The 12,240-nt window shown below is 49.0% G+C and overlaps 1 protein-coding gene across 1 annotated transcript; it reads left to right on the top strand.

The window, feature by feature from the left end:
- The first annotated feature begins 7,879 nt into the window (after window positions 1-7,879).
- Window positions 7,880-11,902, top strand: FABP1 (fatty acid binding protein 1). The gene is made up of 4 exons (XM_010302732.2): window positions 7,880-8,029; window positions 9,083-9,255; window positions 11,140-11,229; window positions 11,763-11,902. The coding sequence occupies exons 1-4, from the start codon at window positions 7,963-7,965 to the stop codon at window positions 11,811-11,813; spliced, it is 381 nt and encodes a 126-aa protein (XP_010301034.1). The 5' UTR covers window positions 7,880-7,962; the 3' UTR covers window positions 11,814-11,902.
- Window positions 11,903-12,240: the final 338 nt, after the last annotated feature.

Raw genomic sequence — 12,240 nt, 5'->3', positions numbered from 1 at the left:
GCAGCAGGATGCCAGGCTACAAAGGTGGGTGGTCTGAGCCAATGCAAGGGCTCATTGAAGTAGGAAAGAGACTGTTCATGTTCATCCCATCTTCTCCCCGGGGCTTTATCACCTTCCTTCCAGCCTGGTCCCTTCCTCCCCTGGGGGTCTCTGGAGCCTACCCCCGGAAGGGGGCACATGGAAAGACCCCAACTCACAACCAGGACCAGAACACACCAAATTTAATAAAAAAGCATCACATAAGCCTGAGCAGCACAAAAATCTCCTCATATCTCCCAGTCCTGTCTCTGCCCTCGAGCTGTCTGGTGTCTGAACACCATACACAAACAAACGTTCAGACCTCTGAGTGACCCAAGCAATGCCAGGCAGGTCCAGTAAGCGAGTGATGTCTGGGGTTTTGCAATGCCCTTTACTGCCCCGTACGGAGCACATCCCAGCGGGAAGCATGTTATGTCGGCTGAGAAAAAACACATGAGCTTGTCGCTGAGGGTTGTTGAAGAAGTTAAGTGTCCCCTGCCCTCTCATGCACAGAAGTATGAACTTTCACAGAGAAAACAGGGAGATTCCAGATAAAACTGTAAGATTTTGGCCAGAAATCAAACTATTTCAGTACTGCCTTTCTCAGCGGCAGATTCCCACGTTGGTGAGGTTTCCATAGCAGGAAGGGGCCTAGGGAAGTTTGCAGAGAGTGTTTGCAGCTGCACAGGTAAGCGTGCACCCAGAATCATTTGTTTGAGTCTCATGTCAAGGAGATATAAGGCAGAAATGTACAACTGTAAATTAATTAAAGTGCACAAAGCTGTCCCTTCGTTACAGCGAATGTGGCTCTTTTCCCTTCTTTCTAAATTTGGTATCAATTGTCAGTATCTCAGCTGACATGAGGTAGGACTTCTACGTGGGACAACACCTCTTCTCACCTACAAATGTGCACACACACACTTTTCCACCTCCACCACTGGTGATTTTGCAGGGCAAGGAGCTGCCAGCGTGTCGGCCCTTTCCCCATGGCTAGGTGTGACGCTCTTTCCTCACTGCAAGGTGTTTCACAACAAGTTCAAGGATATCCATGTTGTGGTTTGGGTCTTGTAGACCAAAGTGCAGGACCCACTTGTAAAGGCAGAGCAGAAAGGGAGGGCAAGGATGGGATTGTGCAATGCTGGTTCTGGTGCTGGGAAGTGGAAGATGCTATTACTTGGAAAACGTTGTGCAATCTGGTCCTGAAGAAGGTTGTGCAATCTGGTCCTACTACGCCAAAGTTTACATTAAACCCCAGGCCCAAATTTTATCTCAAAATCTGCAGTCCCATAGGATATGGGCTCTATGACCACCCACTAGAGACTTGAGAAGGAAGATGCTGTGGATGCTGAGCACTTACAGCGTGTTTGCTTTATCAGCTTCTCCAGCTGACTTTGGGAAAGTCAGTCAGTCTCTGTGTGCTCCATTATGTGCAAAATTGGGATAGCTGTGCTCAGGGAGGTGCTTTGACTATAGCAAACATGGCAGCAGCACCAAGCAGGGCACACACCGTGGCAATTCTGGACTTGGTCCACAGCTCTGGCCTTGCTGGTACCATGGTGATTTCCCATGGAGCATCTCCCTGGCTGTGAAGCTGGTGAAAACTCAAGTGATCTCAGACCCGGTGCAACCTCTCTGCTTTCCTCGTGGCAGCGTCCTGCTTCAGCACAAAGCCTCTGGTTGGTGCATCGCTCTTGTGTCATTGCTTTCCCCAGACAAGCAGCACCATCTGCTAGAGAAGGTCTTGGGGGCTTTTGTTTGGACTTTCCTTTATTTTAAATATAAACTGTGGTTATATATTTGGCTCAGAGAGAGACAGAAACAGTGGTCTTTGGCACAGCACATCTGCACATTCACTCTGGAGCGGTGAAGGTACCAGAGTGATGATCACCCCGGAGCATGAGTGTTCGCTAGATATCATGGGTGTAGGATACGAAGTCGATTGCTTTGACAGTGATATTACATTTATGAAAAACCATTTTAGGGAGTGGGACATTCATACAGTGCATGTCTGTGGTGAGATGGGTTGCATGCCAGGACTCACGTGCAAACATTAGGGCACACAGACACACGGGGTCCTCCTCATGACGATATGAGCCTGAGAAGCTCTCCTTGACTAATTAGCAGCAACCTATTGTGAGCAGTCATTAAGTGGGCTGCTGTGCTTGATAAAACAGGATTGAGGAGAGCACGGACCAGCTGGAGAGGTGAGCACAGGCCCACAGCGTGAACTTCCAGGACTGGAGTTCATCTGACCACCTGTAGGCACTCAGAGGTTGCTGCTCTTTGCATCCCAACATGCAAGTCTCCACCTGGTCAGATGAAGGTTTACGTATCCCCACTGTGTCTCAGGGGCTCTTCATGCGTCTGAATCAGATAGAGACATCTGCACTGCAGACGTGTAGTGGGGTGGGACGAAACACATTTGCATTGGTTTAAATGTTCACTGGCTCTGCTTTGGGGGACTCTTCCAGACCTTCCTCACTCAAAAATGTTAACTGCTAATGGGTCCATTTCTTTACCAACATTTTCTTTCCCTGCCCTGGCACAAACTAGCTCCGCAAGCAACGAGCACCATTTTCAGTCCTTGTCCCCTGACTCCATAAGCTGGGCGGTGGGATGGAGGACAGCCTCATCCCACCAAAGGCCAAGCTGCAAGAACAATACACGCCCTCTGACGGTGTGAACAGGGGTCCATGTGCCTGGAGAGAGGCAACAGTACTACGCTGCAGATATTTGAGGCAAGAGAGTGGGAGGCAAGTGGCACAGCCAGCAGCTTTATTCCTGCTATAAGGCAAGACCCCAACAGCAAAGGCCAGCTCTTCTGCAAGCTCTCCTCCCCGGGTGATCGTTGGCTAGCGAAGCTAAGGTGGTGATAGGTCTCATGCTATCAGTGAAACAGCTGCTTTGCCCTTAGAGAAGCAATACTGAGCCTTTGCTCCCTTTGGGACCTTTGTAATAAGATGACAAGGGCTGAGGGCTGCCCTTCGCTGAATTTCGGCATTAATTGAAAGCTTTATCAAGCAGCAGCGCTTTGTACAAGCTGCTGCTTTTGGCAGTCTTATCAAGGCTCTGATAATGACATAACTAATCTAAACCAATATGAACTGGCGCTAGCATGTCTACAGCTTGGATGTTACAGCTTGGAGGCAGCCAACCACCAGGAGACTGCCACGGCCGTTTTAAAAAGAGAAGAATCTGGGAAAGGTGCTGTATTTTATCTCAGTGCTGTCTTGGTAATGCAGCACAATGAAAACCTGGTGGAAACCAAGAGGGACAAAGAGTTCATGGTAGCAGCAGCAGCATCTTTGCCCACCCCGTCCAACCTTTCGAAGCAATGCAGCCATGTGGCCTGCTGAAGCAACCTTTGTTCCTCAAGGCTAAAAATAATCAGACCAAAGATGTGAAAACTGGGCAGCAGACCAAGTTCCCAGGTACGAGCACAGCAGAAATAGGAATGGCCCAAGCAATAATATGGGTTGAGACAGAGGGAAGCCCACTTGGGGATCTGTGATTGGCAAACTTGTGACCAAGCTCTTCAAGAAATGGCTAGGGGTTCTAGGGTGTCCAACTGCACCTGCATTAGAGAAATCCATCACTGAATCAGCAAAAGCCCTGGCTTGTAGTTTTTCACATTTGGGCTAAGAAAATCCTAGTGTAGAGCCCAGTCCCAACTTCCCAAAGCACTGAGGTGAAACCAAAGGCTTCACAAAGTCTGGGGAGTCACTGGTGGGATAGAGAAGAAAAGCGAGAGATGAGATAGAGGTGAGATGCATGAAGACATTCCCAGACCTCCACAAGGCTGCCAGGTACCCTGTCCTGGGCTACAGCAAAGTGCCTCTCCCCACACATTGCTCCGACTGTAAACTCTTTTTCAGAGTTCAGAGCTCAAATAAGAGGTTTAGTTCAAACTGGAGGAGGCAGAGAAGGATTTTTGCTACAGGAGCCCTGAGACTCAAATCCCTGTTCCCAGTCATAACGTCCAAATCCACAAGAAGCAGTGCATGTAGGAGGGTGGTTTCCCAGTGTCCTGGCACACACTGAGTGAAAGTGGGAGCTGGGACCAGGAATCCCAGGGAAGGGTTGAGGGAAGGTGATAACAGCCTGCAACTGCTCCACGGGCAGCCACAGAGATGATGGGGCCAAACTCTTCTTGATTATGGCAGATGTTATACCCTGAGGCACCAGCCACAAATTGCACTTTGGAAGATTTGGGTTGAGCACTTCTTTTTCAAGAGGTGGGTGGCGCAGCCCCAGGACAGGTACCCAGAGAGGCAGAGGAGATGGGTTTTGAGATTTGGCCAAAGCCATGGTTGAGTTGGTGTTCGTGATGTTCTTGCTTTGAGCAGGAGGTTGAACCAGAGACCTTCAGAGATTGCTCCCAACCGGCATTTCTCTGATTCATCACCTTGGGACACAAAGCATTCAGATACCTCCACAGCTAGGACGGAGCTGAGAAGTTTTGCATGTCCATATCTTTGATTCAGGTGCAAGAAGCAGAAATGAGACACTTGCGTCCTTTTTTCTGAGAAGCTTCTAAGATCCTACACTTTATTTTCAAAGCAACTGAAACACAAAAGTACCTGCTGGCTTCCCACAAGACATAGCTGCCCCAATAATTTTTTAAAATGATCCATGACTTTTCTCTTTCTATAAACCAGGTCCAGGTTTTAGGGTAAGGATTTAGTTTTAATCAAATGGTCAATTGACTTGGCCTTGTGTTAATGCAAATCAGGTGCATTTTCTTGAGCCTGGAAAGTTAAAGTGTCGTCATGTTTTAAAATATCCTGTATTCTGGTGGAGAGATGTGCAAGTATTCTGAACTTTGCTATTGAGATTAAGTTTATCTCACCTGCCGTTTGCTCAGCAGGCCTGGCTAGATAATAATTACCCTGCCCAAATTTCGTTCAGTAAGGGTTTCTTCTTTTTTTATAAGAACTTCTGCATTTCTTTACTTGGGGAAATAAAAGAACGTGAGTTCAGCAGAATACTTGCAGACAAAACAAAGAGGTTTTATGTCTGATCATTGATCAAAAATCAGTTGGTTGCATTTCCAAACCTGCCAGCAGTGATCCACAGTTCACATTTATCCAATGCACCAAAGCTGGGAGCATAGATATATCTATTCACAGTAAGTGAGAAGAGGAGAGGATACCTGCAGAAAACAATTTGGGTCACAAGTGGGGTGAATTCTCTCATGAGTTGCCCATTTCTGCCAACCAAGAGACTCCTGAACAATTATATTCTTCTTTTAACATTTGATGGGCAACATCCAGACCTTAGGAGCCTGGCCTGCCCAGGAGGAGGTCTCGCTCAACTTCTGGTGTTTTTCTGAGTGGTTCAGCTGCCCAGATTAAGCATGATAACCATTTAAAAGTTTGTGGGACAAAACCTGGTGGGCTTTTCCGAATCCTATCTTAGCCTCGGGTCTCATTAGCTCTCTGGTTGTACGTCCTTTCAAGCTGGCGTGGGTCTCCCAGGGAGATTGTGGGCCTGGGAAGTCTGCAGTGGCTGAGATGGCAGGCCAGGGAAAATACCAGGTGCTCCTTCAGGCATCTAAGATTGGATTCATCTTGGCTAATATGAAACACTTACAAACGCCCTACTCACGTAGGCTTCTTTTGGAGAGGCTGGAGGGGGATAGGCAGTCCTGGGACACTACTCATGTGTTTCTCCTATTTCTCTCCTTCAGCTCATCGAGGTATCAACTCAGAAGCACTCATTGCACTGGACGTGGCTGGGGTTACCTGAGAAAGGTCTCTCCTTACTGACTTAATGGCCACCCCTTCTCCCTAGCCTGCATGGGGAAATGGGTGACAACTGAGCACCCGCCCCGGCAGTGGGATATGGTCAGATGCAGCCGGTCCATGAGTGTGTCTCACTGAAAAATTAATTAAAACCACAACTCCAGGCTGCTCCAGTTGACAATGGTGGAAGAAAAATGAGCCATGCAGAGCTGGAGCTTTCCCACGGTGATCACCCCAGAGTGAATTGGGAGCGCTGGGCTCTGAAATGAGTCAGACAGCAAAATATTCAGGTGTTTTTTCAAGTCTGAATCTCCTTCCCCATCATGCAAGGAGAGGGGACCAGAATTGCCTGGAGGAGCAGCCAGAGCTCCAGGGCATGAATACGAGAGGCACCTGAGTGCTTCTAGGTGGCAATGGCCAGTGGACACTGCCTGGAGGGAGGCAGGGAGCTGCCAGCTCTGGCTGCTGCCAGGACCCGGCCAGAGAGGTCAGTCACCTCTGTCCTCATGAAGAAGACACTGAAAAGGGATGTGTGGCGGTGCAGCCCAGCGTGACCCCGGGGTACTCAACGGGGTGGGGGAAAAAATGAAATGCGATTCCTACAGTGATGTCATTCCTGTTGGGAAGCAGGAGATAAAAGGGAAAACAAGCTGAAGAGCTGTTTGGAGAAATTGCTGAATCAACCCACCTCCCATGAGGTGCTCTCTGAACCTGCCCGTCCCCCTCCGTGGTGCGGAGGGGTGATGTCCCCTATGGACGCCCTCCCCAGCCAACTTTGCCCACCACCCGCCCACCAGCAGAGGTTTCCCCTCTCCTGCCTCCTCAGGCAGACACTGCCTGTACTAATTAACCAGAAACTGAGGCTGAATCTAGCCCGGGCAGTGTCACTGTGCACCACTGCAGCGCAGAGAGCAGAGGTGGGCGGCAGCCCCGGGCTGAGCCTGCCGGAGCAGGACGGGCGGCTGCAGGGGGCTCTGGCAGAATCTCCAACTTGGAAGGAGACATTTTTTTCATGCATATCCGTGATTTCACTTCAAAAAAGGCCAAAGATGCTATGAGAAGGCAGAATGGAAGAATTCAAAGAGGAGAAGGCATATGAGTGAAAAGGGGGAAAGTCCCAGAGCTGGTGACTTTGGGAGGGAGGAGGAATTCATTGGGGCAGAGGAGGAGATGGCAGCAAGAAGCTGAGCCTGGGAGTCCAGACCCGGAAGATGGATGCTTGGACGCCATGCAGCAACCCGGGACGCTCAGCCAAGGCGACCACACTGGGAGAGGAGTCCAGCCCCAAGTCCTGCTTTGGAGTGAGGAATCGGGCTCAGTTTGGAGCCTGCTGCTGGCCCTACTTCTGGCGTAGTATTTGGGAGAAACGCAGCTCCGAGGGCTGGGATGCTCCTTCAGTACATGAGTGACTGGTTCTTCTGGGGAAAGAAGAGGAGTGGGGGTTTTAGTGGTGGCTCCTAGCAATAGCCTTGGTTGATCACTAATGGCACCGGTCCATCTATCCACACAAAACCCCTTTCTGGAGGCAAGGCCATAGTGATGGAGTCTGAATTAAACTGCAGGCCAGTTCAAGCCCAGGATTTGATTTTGAGTGATGTTTTTTTCCTTAGGGGACAATGATGATTTTGTGACTACTGCTACATCTGGGTTACACCAAAGCCCAGAGGTGTAACCATTACAGAGGACTGCAAGGCATCTGAAGGAGTAAGTTAGTCCCTGCCAGTGTGCAGCCACTACTCTTTACGCCGATGCTAAAGACCCACCGTGCATACATCAGCGAGTAGAAACCCCACCAGTGTCAGCTCCAGGGGACACCATAATCTTTCACCGTTTTCTCCTCTTCCAGATGTGCACTACCAAATTGCAAGCTGGTTAGATGATTTGGCTCGTTCCTCTGATAATTAATCTCTTTGCACAATTATATTATTATCGTTTGTTTATGGATGCCACATTGCTACCGCCATAAAACAGGTTTATGGGATTTTCCCTGCCCCCATGTTGTAAACTGAGGTCTGTAAAATGTAGAGCAATTTATCACTGACCATTGCCCAGTTTATGTTAATGTTTGAACATGGCCATAAAAGAATTACATCATCTTACCTCTGACCAACTTTTAGGGCAAAAGGCCCTTATAAAACCAAGCTCTGCTTACCAGCAAGGCACCTTCTCTTGTGTTGGGAGCACAGAGAGCCTTTCCATCATGAGCTTCACTGGAAAGTACGAACTCCAGTCCCAGGAAAATTTTGAGCCTTTTATGAAAGCCCTCGGTAAGTGCCCGCATGCGCTGTGTGCTGCTTTGCCTCTGCAGATCCCACTGATATTTGGGAGTCTAACTCTGCTGATGTGCTGATGATGTAGATTGAAAACCTCTCTCAGATTTCCTATTCCTGTCTGTCATCTTGCAATTGCTGGGGTTTTTTAAACGCACGTGCATGGAGATGTGATCTCAAAATAGAAGTGAAAGCATGTCTCTGGTTGGTGGCTGGAGGTCAAGAGATGCTGGGTGAAATTTTATGACTTGTAAAACGGTCCCAGCAGTGCCTGCAGCCAGGGGCCAGCGCGGCAGTGCTGCACACACGTGCTAAGCCGGTAGGACCTGCTTAGGGCAACTGCAGATCTGCCCCATCAGGCTGTGGAATGTGAGAGCAAGCAGGACATTGCTCAGCCCACTGTGCTGCTGCTCGGCGATGCTGCAAAGCCCCAAAATCCACCATTCATCAGAAAAATAGACAGGTTGTTTAAATGCTTAATGATGAATGTGGCTAGCTAGATTTCCACCAGTGACAGTGTCAGGGAACGTGCTCCTGCAGGGATTCAGGGGGCTTTGCACTACTTCTGCACAGTTATGTGCCAGAGAGGCTCTACCTGGCAGATCAGCTTCAGGCTTTGGGAGGAAACTTCAGTTAGCTAGTTCTGTGGGACTCTGAATCTCATAAAAAACCCACTTGGCTCCCTCCTTCTGCCTTGATTTATTCTATTTTCTCTGCTTGCCTCTCAGTGAAGGAAGGAAATCAGGGTTTCTTCTTTCCCTCTGACGCTTGGCCAGGGAGGTAACTGTTCTGCTCCCAGCCAAGTTGGTGGGGCAAGGGAGAAGTCTAGTTCCCACACAAACCCAGGATGACAGTATTTGTTATTCTTCTTCCCCAGAAGACCCAGGGCTGTGTGGCCCTTGGGGAACCATCATCCTTGTGAGGCTTTTCCACACTAGAATAGAAATCCTCCCAGATGTGGGTCTCCAAACCCCACCATGTTCATTTGGCAGCAGCAATCTGCCCACCAATGGCTCCAAGGTCCACTTAAAGTCTCTTGTTCCTGGGCAGGGCTTCCTGATGACCAGATCCAGAAGGGCAAGGACATCAAGAGCATCTCAGAAATTGTGCAGGATGGGAAAAAGTTCAAGGTTACCGTGACCACTGGCTCCAAAGTGCTGCACAACGAGTTCACCGTCGGGGAGGAGTGCGAGATGGAGTTGCTGACGGGAGAGAAGGTCAAGGTGAGTTCAGCTCCTCCTCTGCTAGGGCTGCAGGGGCTCAGGGACGTTAAATTTCCTTTCCTGGCATCCCCCCTGCACTTGGGCCAAAGGGAATGACAAGACCACGGGTGTTAAAGCTGACACAGGGCAAAGACCTGGTTCTGTCCCTGTCAGTCTGCATGCATGATTTAATACAATGGGAAGGGGCTAATTGCTGAAACCAAGTCTGCAAATGTGTCTCCTGCTGCCCTGCAGGTCCTCAACAAGGCTCTTAGGGACACATTTCCAAAAATGACAGTCCATTTCTGAGCCACCTTCCCAAAAAACTCAGAGCCTGAGACTCTGAAGTTCCTACCTCCCCTATTTGCTTTTACAACACACTGTACAAGCTCCCCAACCAGCACTTCTGCAGATGAAGCCTTGCCTTTCTAAACCTATTTTAATAGCGAGTTTGGAAAACATTGGGAGCCAGTCTTTTGATAGCCCGTTTGGAAAAGGAGGCTAGAGATGCTTTGGTAAATCCTTCTGACGGCAAAAGGTCTGAAAGATTTGAGGTGGAAAAGGGTTGACTTTCTGTCATATTGCAACACGAAACATACCCCCACTTAATTTTGTTGACCTAAAGGTAGTGTAGGAAAGTCAGACAATGAATCATAAACTAATAAATCTCTCCTTTTGAGTCCCAGCAGCTGTTAGCTTCTCTGGTAGCCTTTTCCACTGCTCCTGTTTACACTGGGTGAGATGATTTGGCAAGGTGAGGATTTATAACCCTTGAAATTGGGTCAGCTCCCGTTCCTGGACATTAGTTTCCAATGGTTCATAAAATGTCAAGTCAGCACCACTGGCAAATATTGCCTCTCACCTCTGCCTTGGGAGAAGATGATATTGCAGGGACTTTTGAAAGCAGAAGGAATGATTACCCAAGAAACGCCCCTGTGAATCGGGACCTGATAGCTGTATCAGCTGTATCATGATTTCCCACATCTCTGAAGTCCCTTGTGCATAAACGAGGGGGAAATGGCTATTAGAAGAGTTTCACCCTCCATAAATCAGCACCACAAGGGCAGAAGAACGTGTCTTACAACTGGACAGACAGATGAACAGAAAATGTTTTTGCTGGGTTATTTGAGTAATTTCAATGATCAGTGATAGCTGCCCTGGAGGTGTTGGTGCTGTCTGTAGCCTTTTTAGACATGCAGATCCTTGGGGGGATCAGAGACTCAGCAGATGTGCCCGTCCCCCTGAGAGCTTTCCAGCTGTGACAGTGTTTCTGAAAGCTCCTCAAATTTTTTCCCACCTTGACCAAGACTCCCCCCAGTCCCATGCTGTTGCCTAGCTCCCCATGACCCCAACCCAAGGGAGGTTGCTGCTGCAATGTGCAATAGGTTGGTGATGGAGACAATGTGGCATGCCCTGGACCAGCTCAGGTGACTCTGCAGTCCTCTCCTTGGAGGTGTGCAGGTCCTCTTGGTCTTGGTGCTGCATGAGGAGCTGCCCCAAGGAGCATCAGGGCTGCACAGAGGCATCAGCATTGGCAGGGTGAAAAGCCTTCCTTCTTCTCCCCCAAAACTCACGTGATGTGATGCCAAGAATCCATGCTCTGGCATCTAACAGTGCAGAAACCATGAGTGATTCTCTATTTGGAAGGGAAAGATAGATATGGCAGCAAAATTGCACCCCTGTAGAGCCCAAAGTAAACATCCATACCCTTGCTGTGTTGTAGTCACCACCAGCACAACCCTCTCTCCTCCTCCTCCCAGGAAAGCTCCAAGGGAGCAGCTTGCTCCAAACAGCTTGCAGAGGGGACAGTGGCAACTCAGTACAGAAGGGAAAGGACAAAATGCAGGGGTTGATATGGTCTGCAGTGATAACATGAATACCTTTGTCTCCTCCCCTCACTACCAGGCTGTTGTTCAGCTGGAGGGTAACAAACTGGTTGCAACCCTGAAAGGGCTGACATCCGTCACTGAACTCAACGGAGACACCATCACCAACGTAAGTGTAGAAAAGAGTGGCAATGGCTGGAGTAACAGTGCCTACGGCTGCCTTCAGGGTTCTGGCCCTACAAAGCCTACAGAGATGGTGGGGACCTTACAGAGGTGCTGGACATGAGCACATGCTCACGCTCAGGCTCTGTAGCCAAAGCTGGTCAGTTGGCCAGGCACTGAAGGCAGTTTTTCGGTATAGTCTGATCCAACAAGTATTCTTTCAGACCCCAATAGGCATTTCTGATCAAAGTTTCATGCAATGAGGGCATGTTCTTGTCCACCCAGATGTATATGTTTGTGGCTGGGCCTGGCATGTTTAAAAAAGAGAGGTGCAGCAGACTGATCCCGGCTGAGTGATGCCAGATTATCCCTACCTGCTTTGGGGTATTCATGAAGAAATACAAAGCTTTAATAATTCAAGTTTATGGGAGATGATAGACTGGGGACCAATCCTGTTTTGATTTACAAGACCAGATCATTTCCAAGTAGAGTTTGGAGCCAAGCGCCATGAAAAGCTAACGCTTTCCATTTGTTTTTCAGACTCTGACCATGGGAGACCTCACCTACAAGAGAATCAGCAAGAGAATCTAGAGGCCCTGTACACGCCAATTATTTTACTGTGTAAAATGTGTCCATTAAAGTAAAATTTATATTAAAGGCTTCTTCATTACAATCATCAACCTCCTCTCCTTTTTTATAAAGAGATGCAAGCCTCCAAAACTCACAAAAGCCCAGGTAGAAATTGGGCAACAGGCTGAGCCAGGGCTGTGCTGATGTCAGTGAATGGAGCCAGGCTAGGGCACAGGCCCAGCACCATAGAGTGACCCTCAGAGATGTGCTCCACGCCAATGAGCTCCTTCCTGCAGGGGATGTCCTGGTGGGTCGTGCACCCGTGGATGCACTGGCTGGGTGGATGGAGATGTGCTGGGCAGGGAAAGGGCTCTGTTCCCTTTCCTTACAAACATGGCCAAAGTGACCCCAAGGTGACTGTCATGACGAAAGGATGGGGAGGTTTAGG

The sequence above is a fragment of the Balearica regulorum genome, chromosome 4, assembly GCF_011004875.1.
Source record: "Balearica regulorum gibbericeps isolate bBalReg1 chromosome 4, bBalReg1.pri, whole genome shotgun sequence".
Lineage (NCBI taxonomy): Eukaryota > Metazoa > Chordata > Aves > Gruiformes > Gruidae > Balearica > Balearica regulorum.
The sequence above is the reverse complement of the archived record's forward strand: the minus strand, read 5'-3'. Positions and strand labels throughout refer to the sequence as shown.

What these genes read in the sequence shown, in the direction of transcription:
- FABP1 (XM_010302732.2), top strand. Translation starts at nt 7,963, where the DNA reads ATGAGCTTCACTGGAAAGTACGAACTCCAGTCCCAGGAAAATTTTGAG. An exon ending in GCCTTTTATGAAAGCCCTCG is followed by an intron (nt 8,030 to 9,082) that starts GTAAGTGCCCGC and finishes GTTCCTGGGCAG; the next exon opens with GGCTTCCTGATGACCAGATC. An exon ending in TGACGGGAGAGAAGGTCAAG is followed by an intron (nt 9,256 to 11,139) that starts GTGAGTTCAGCT and finishes CCTCACTACCAG; the next exon opens with GCTGTTGTTCAGCTGGAGGG.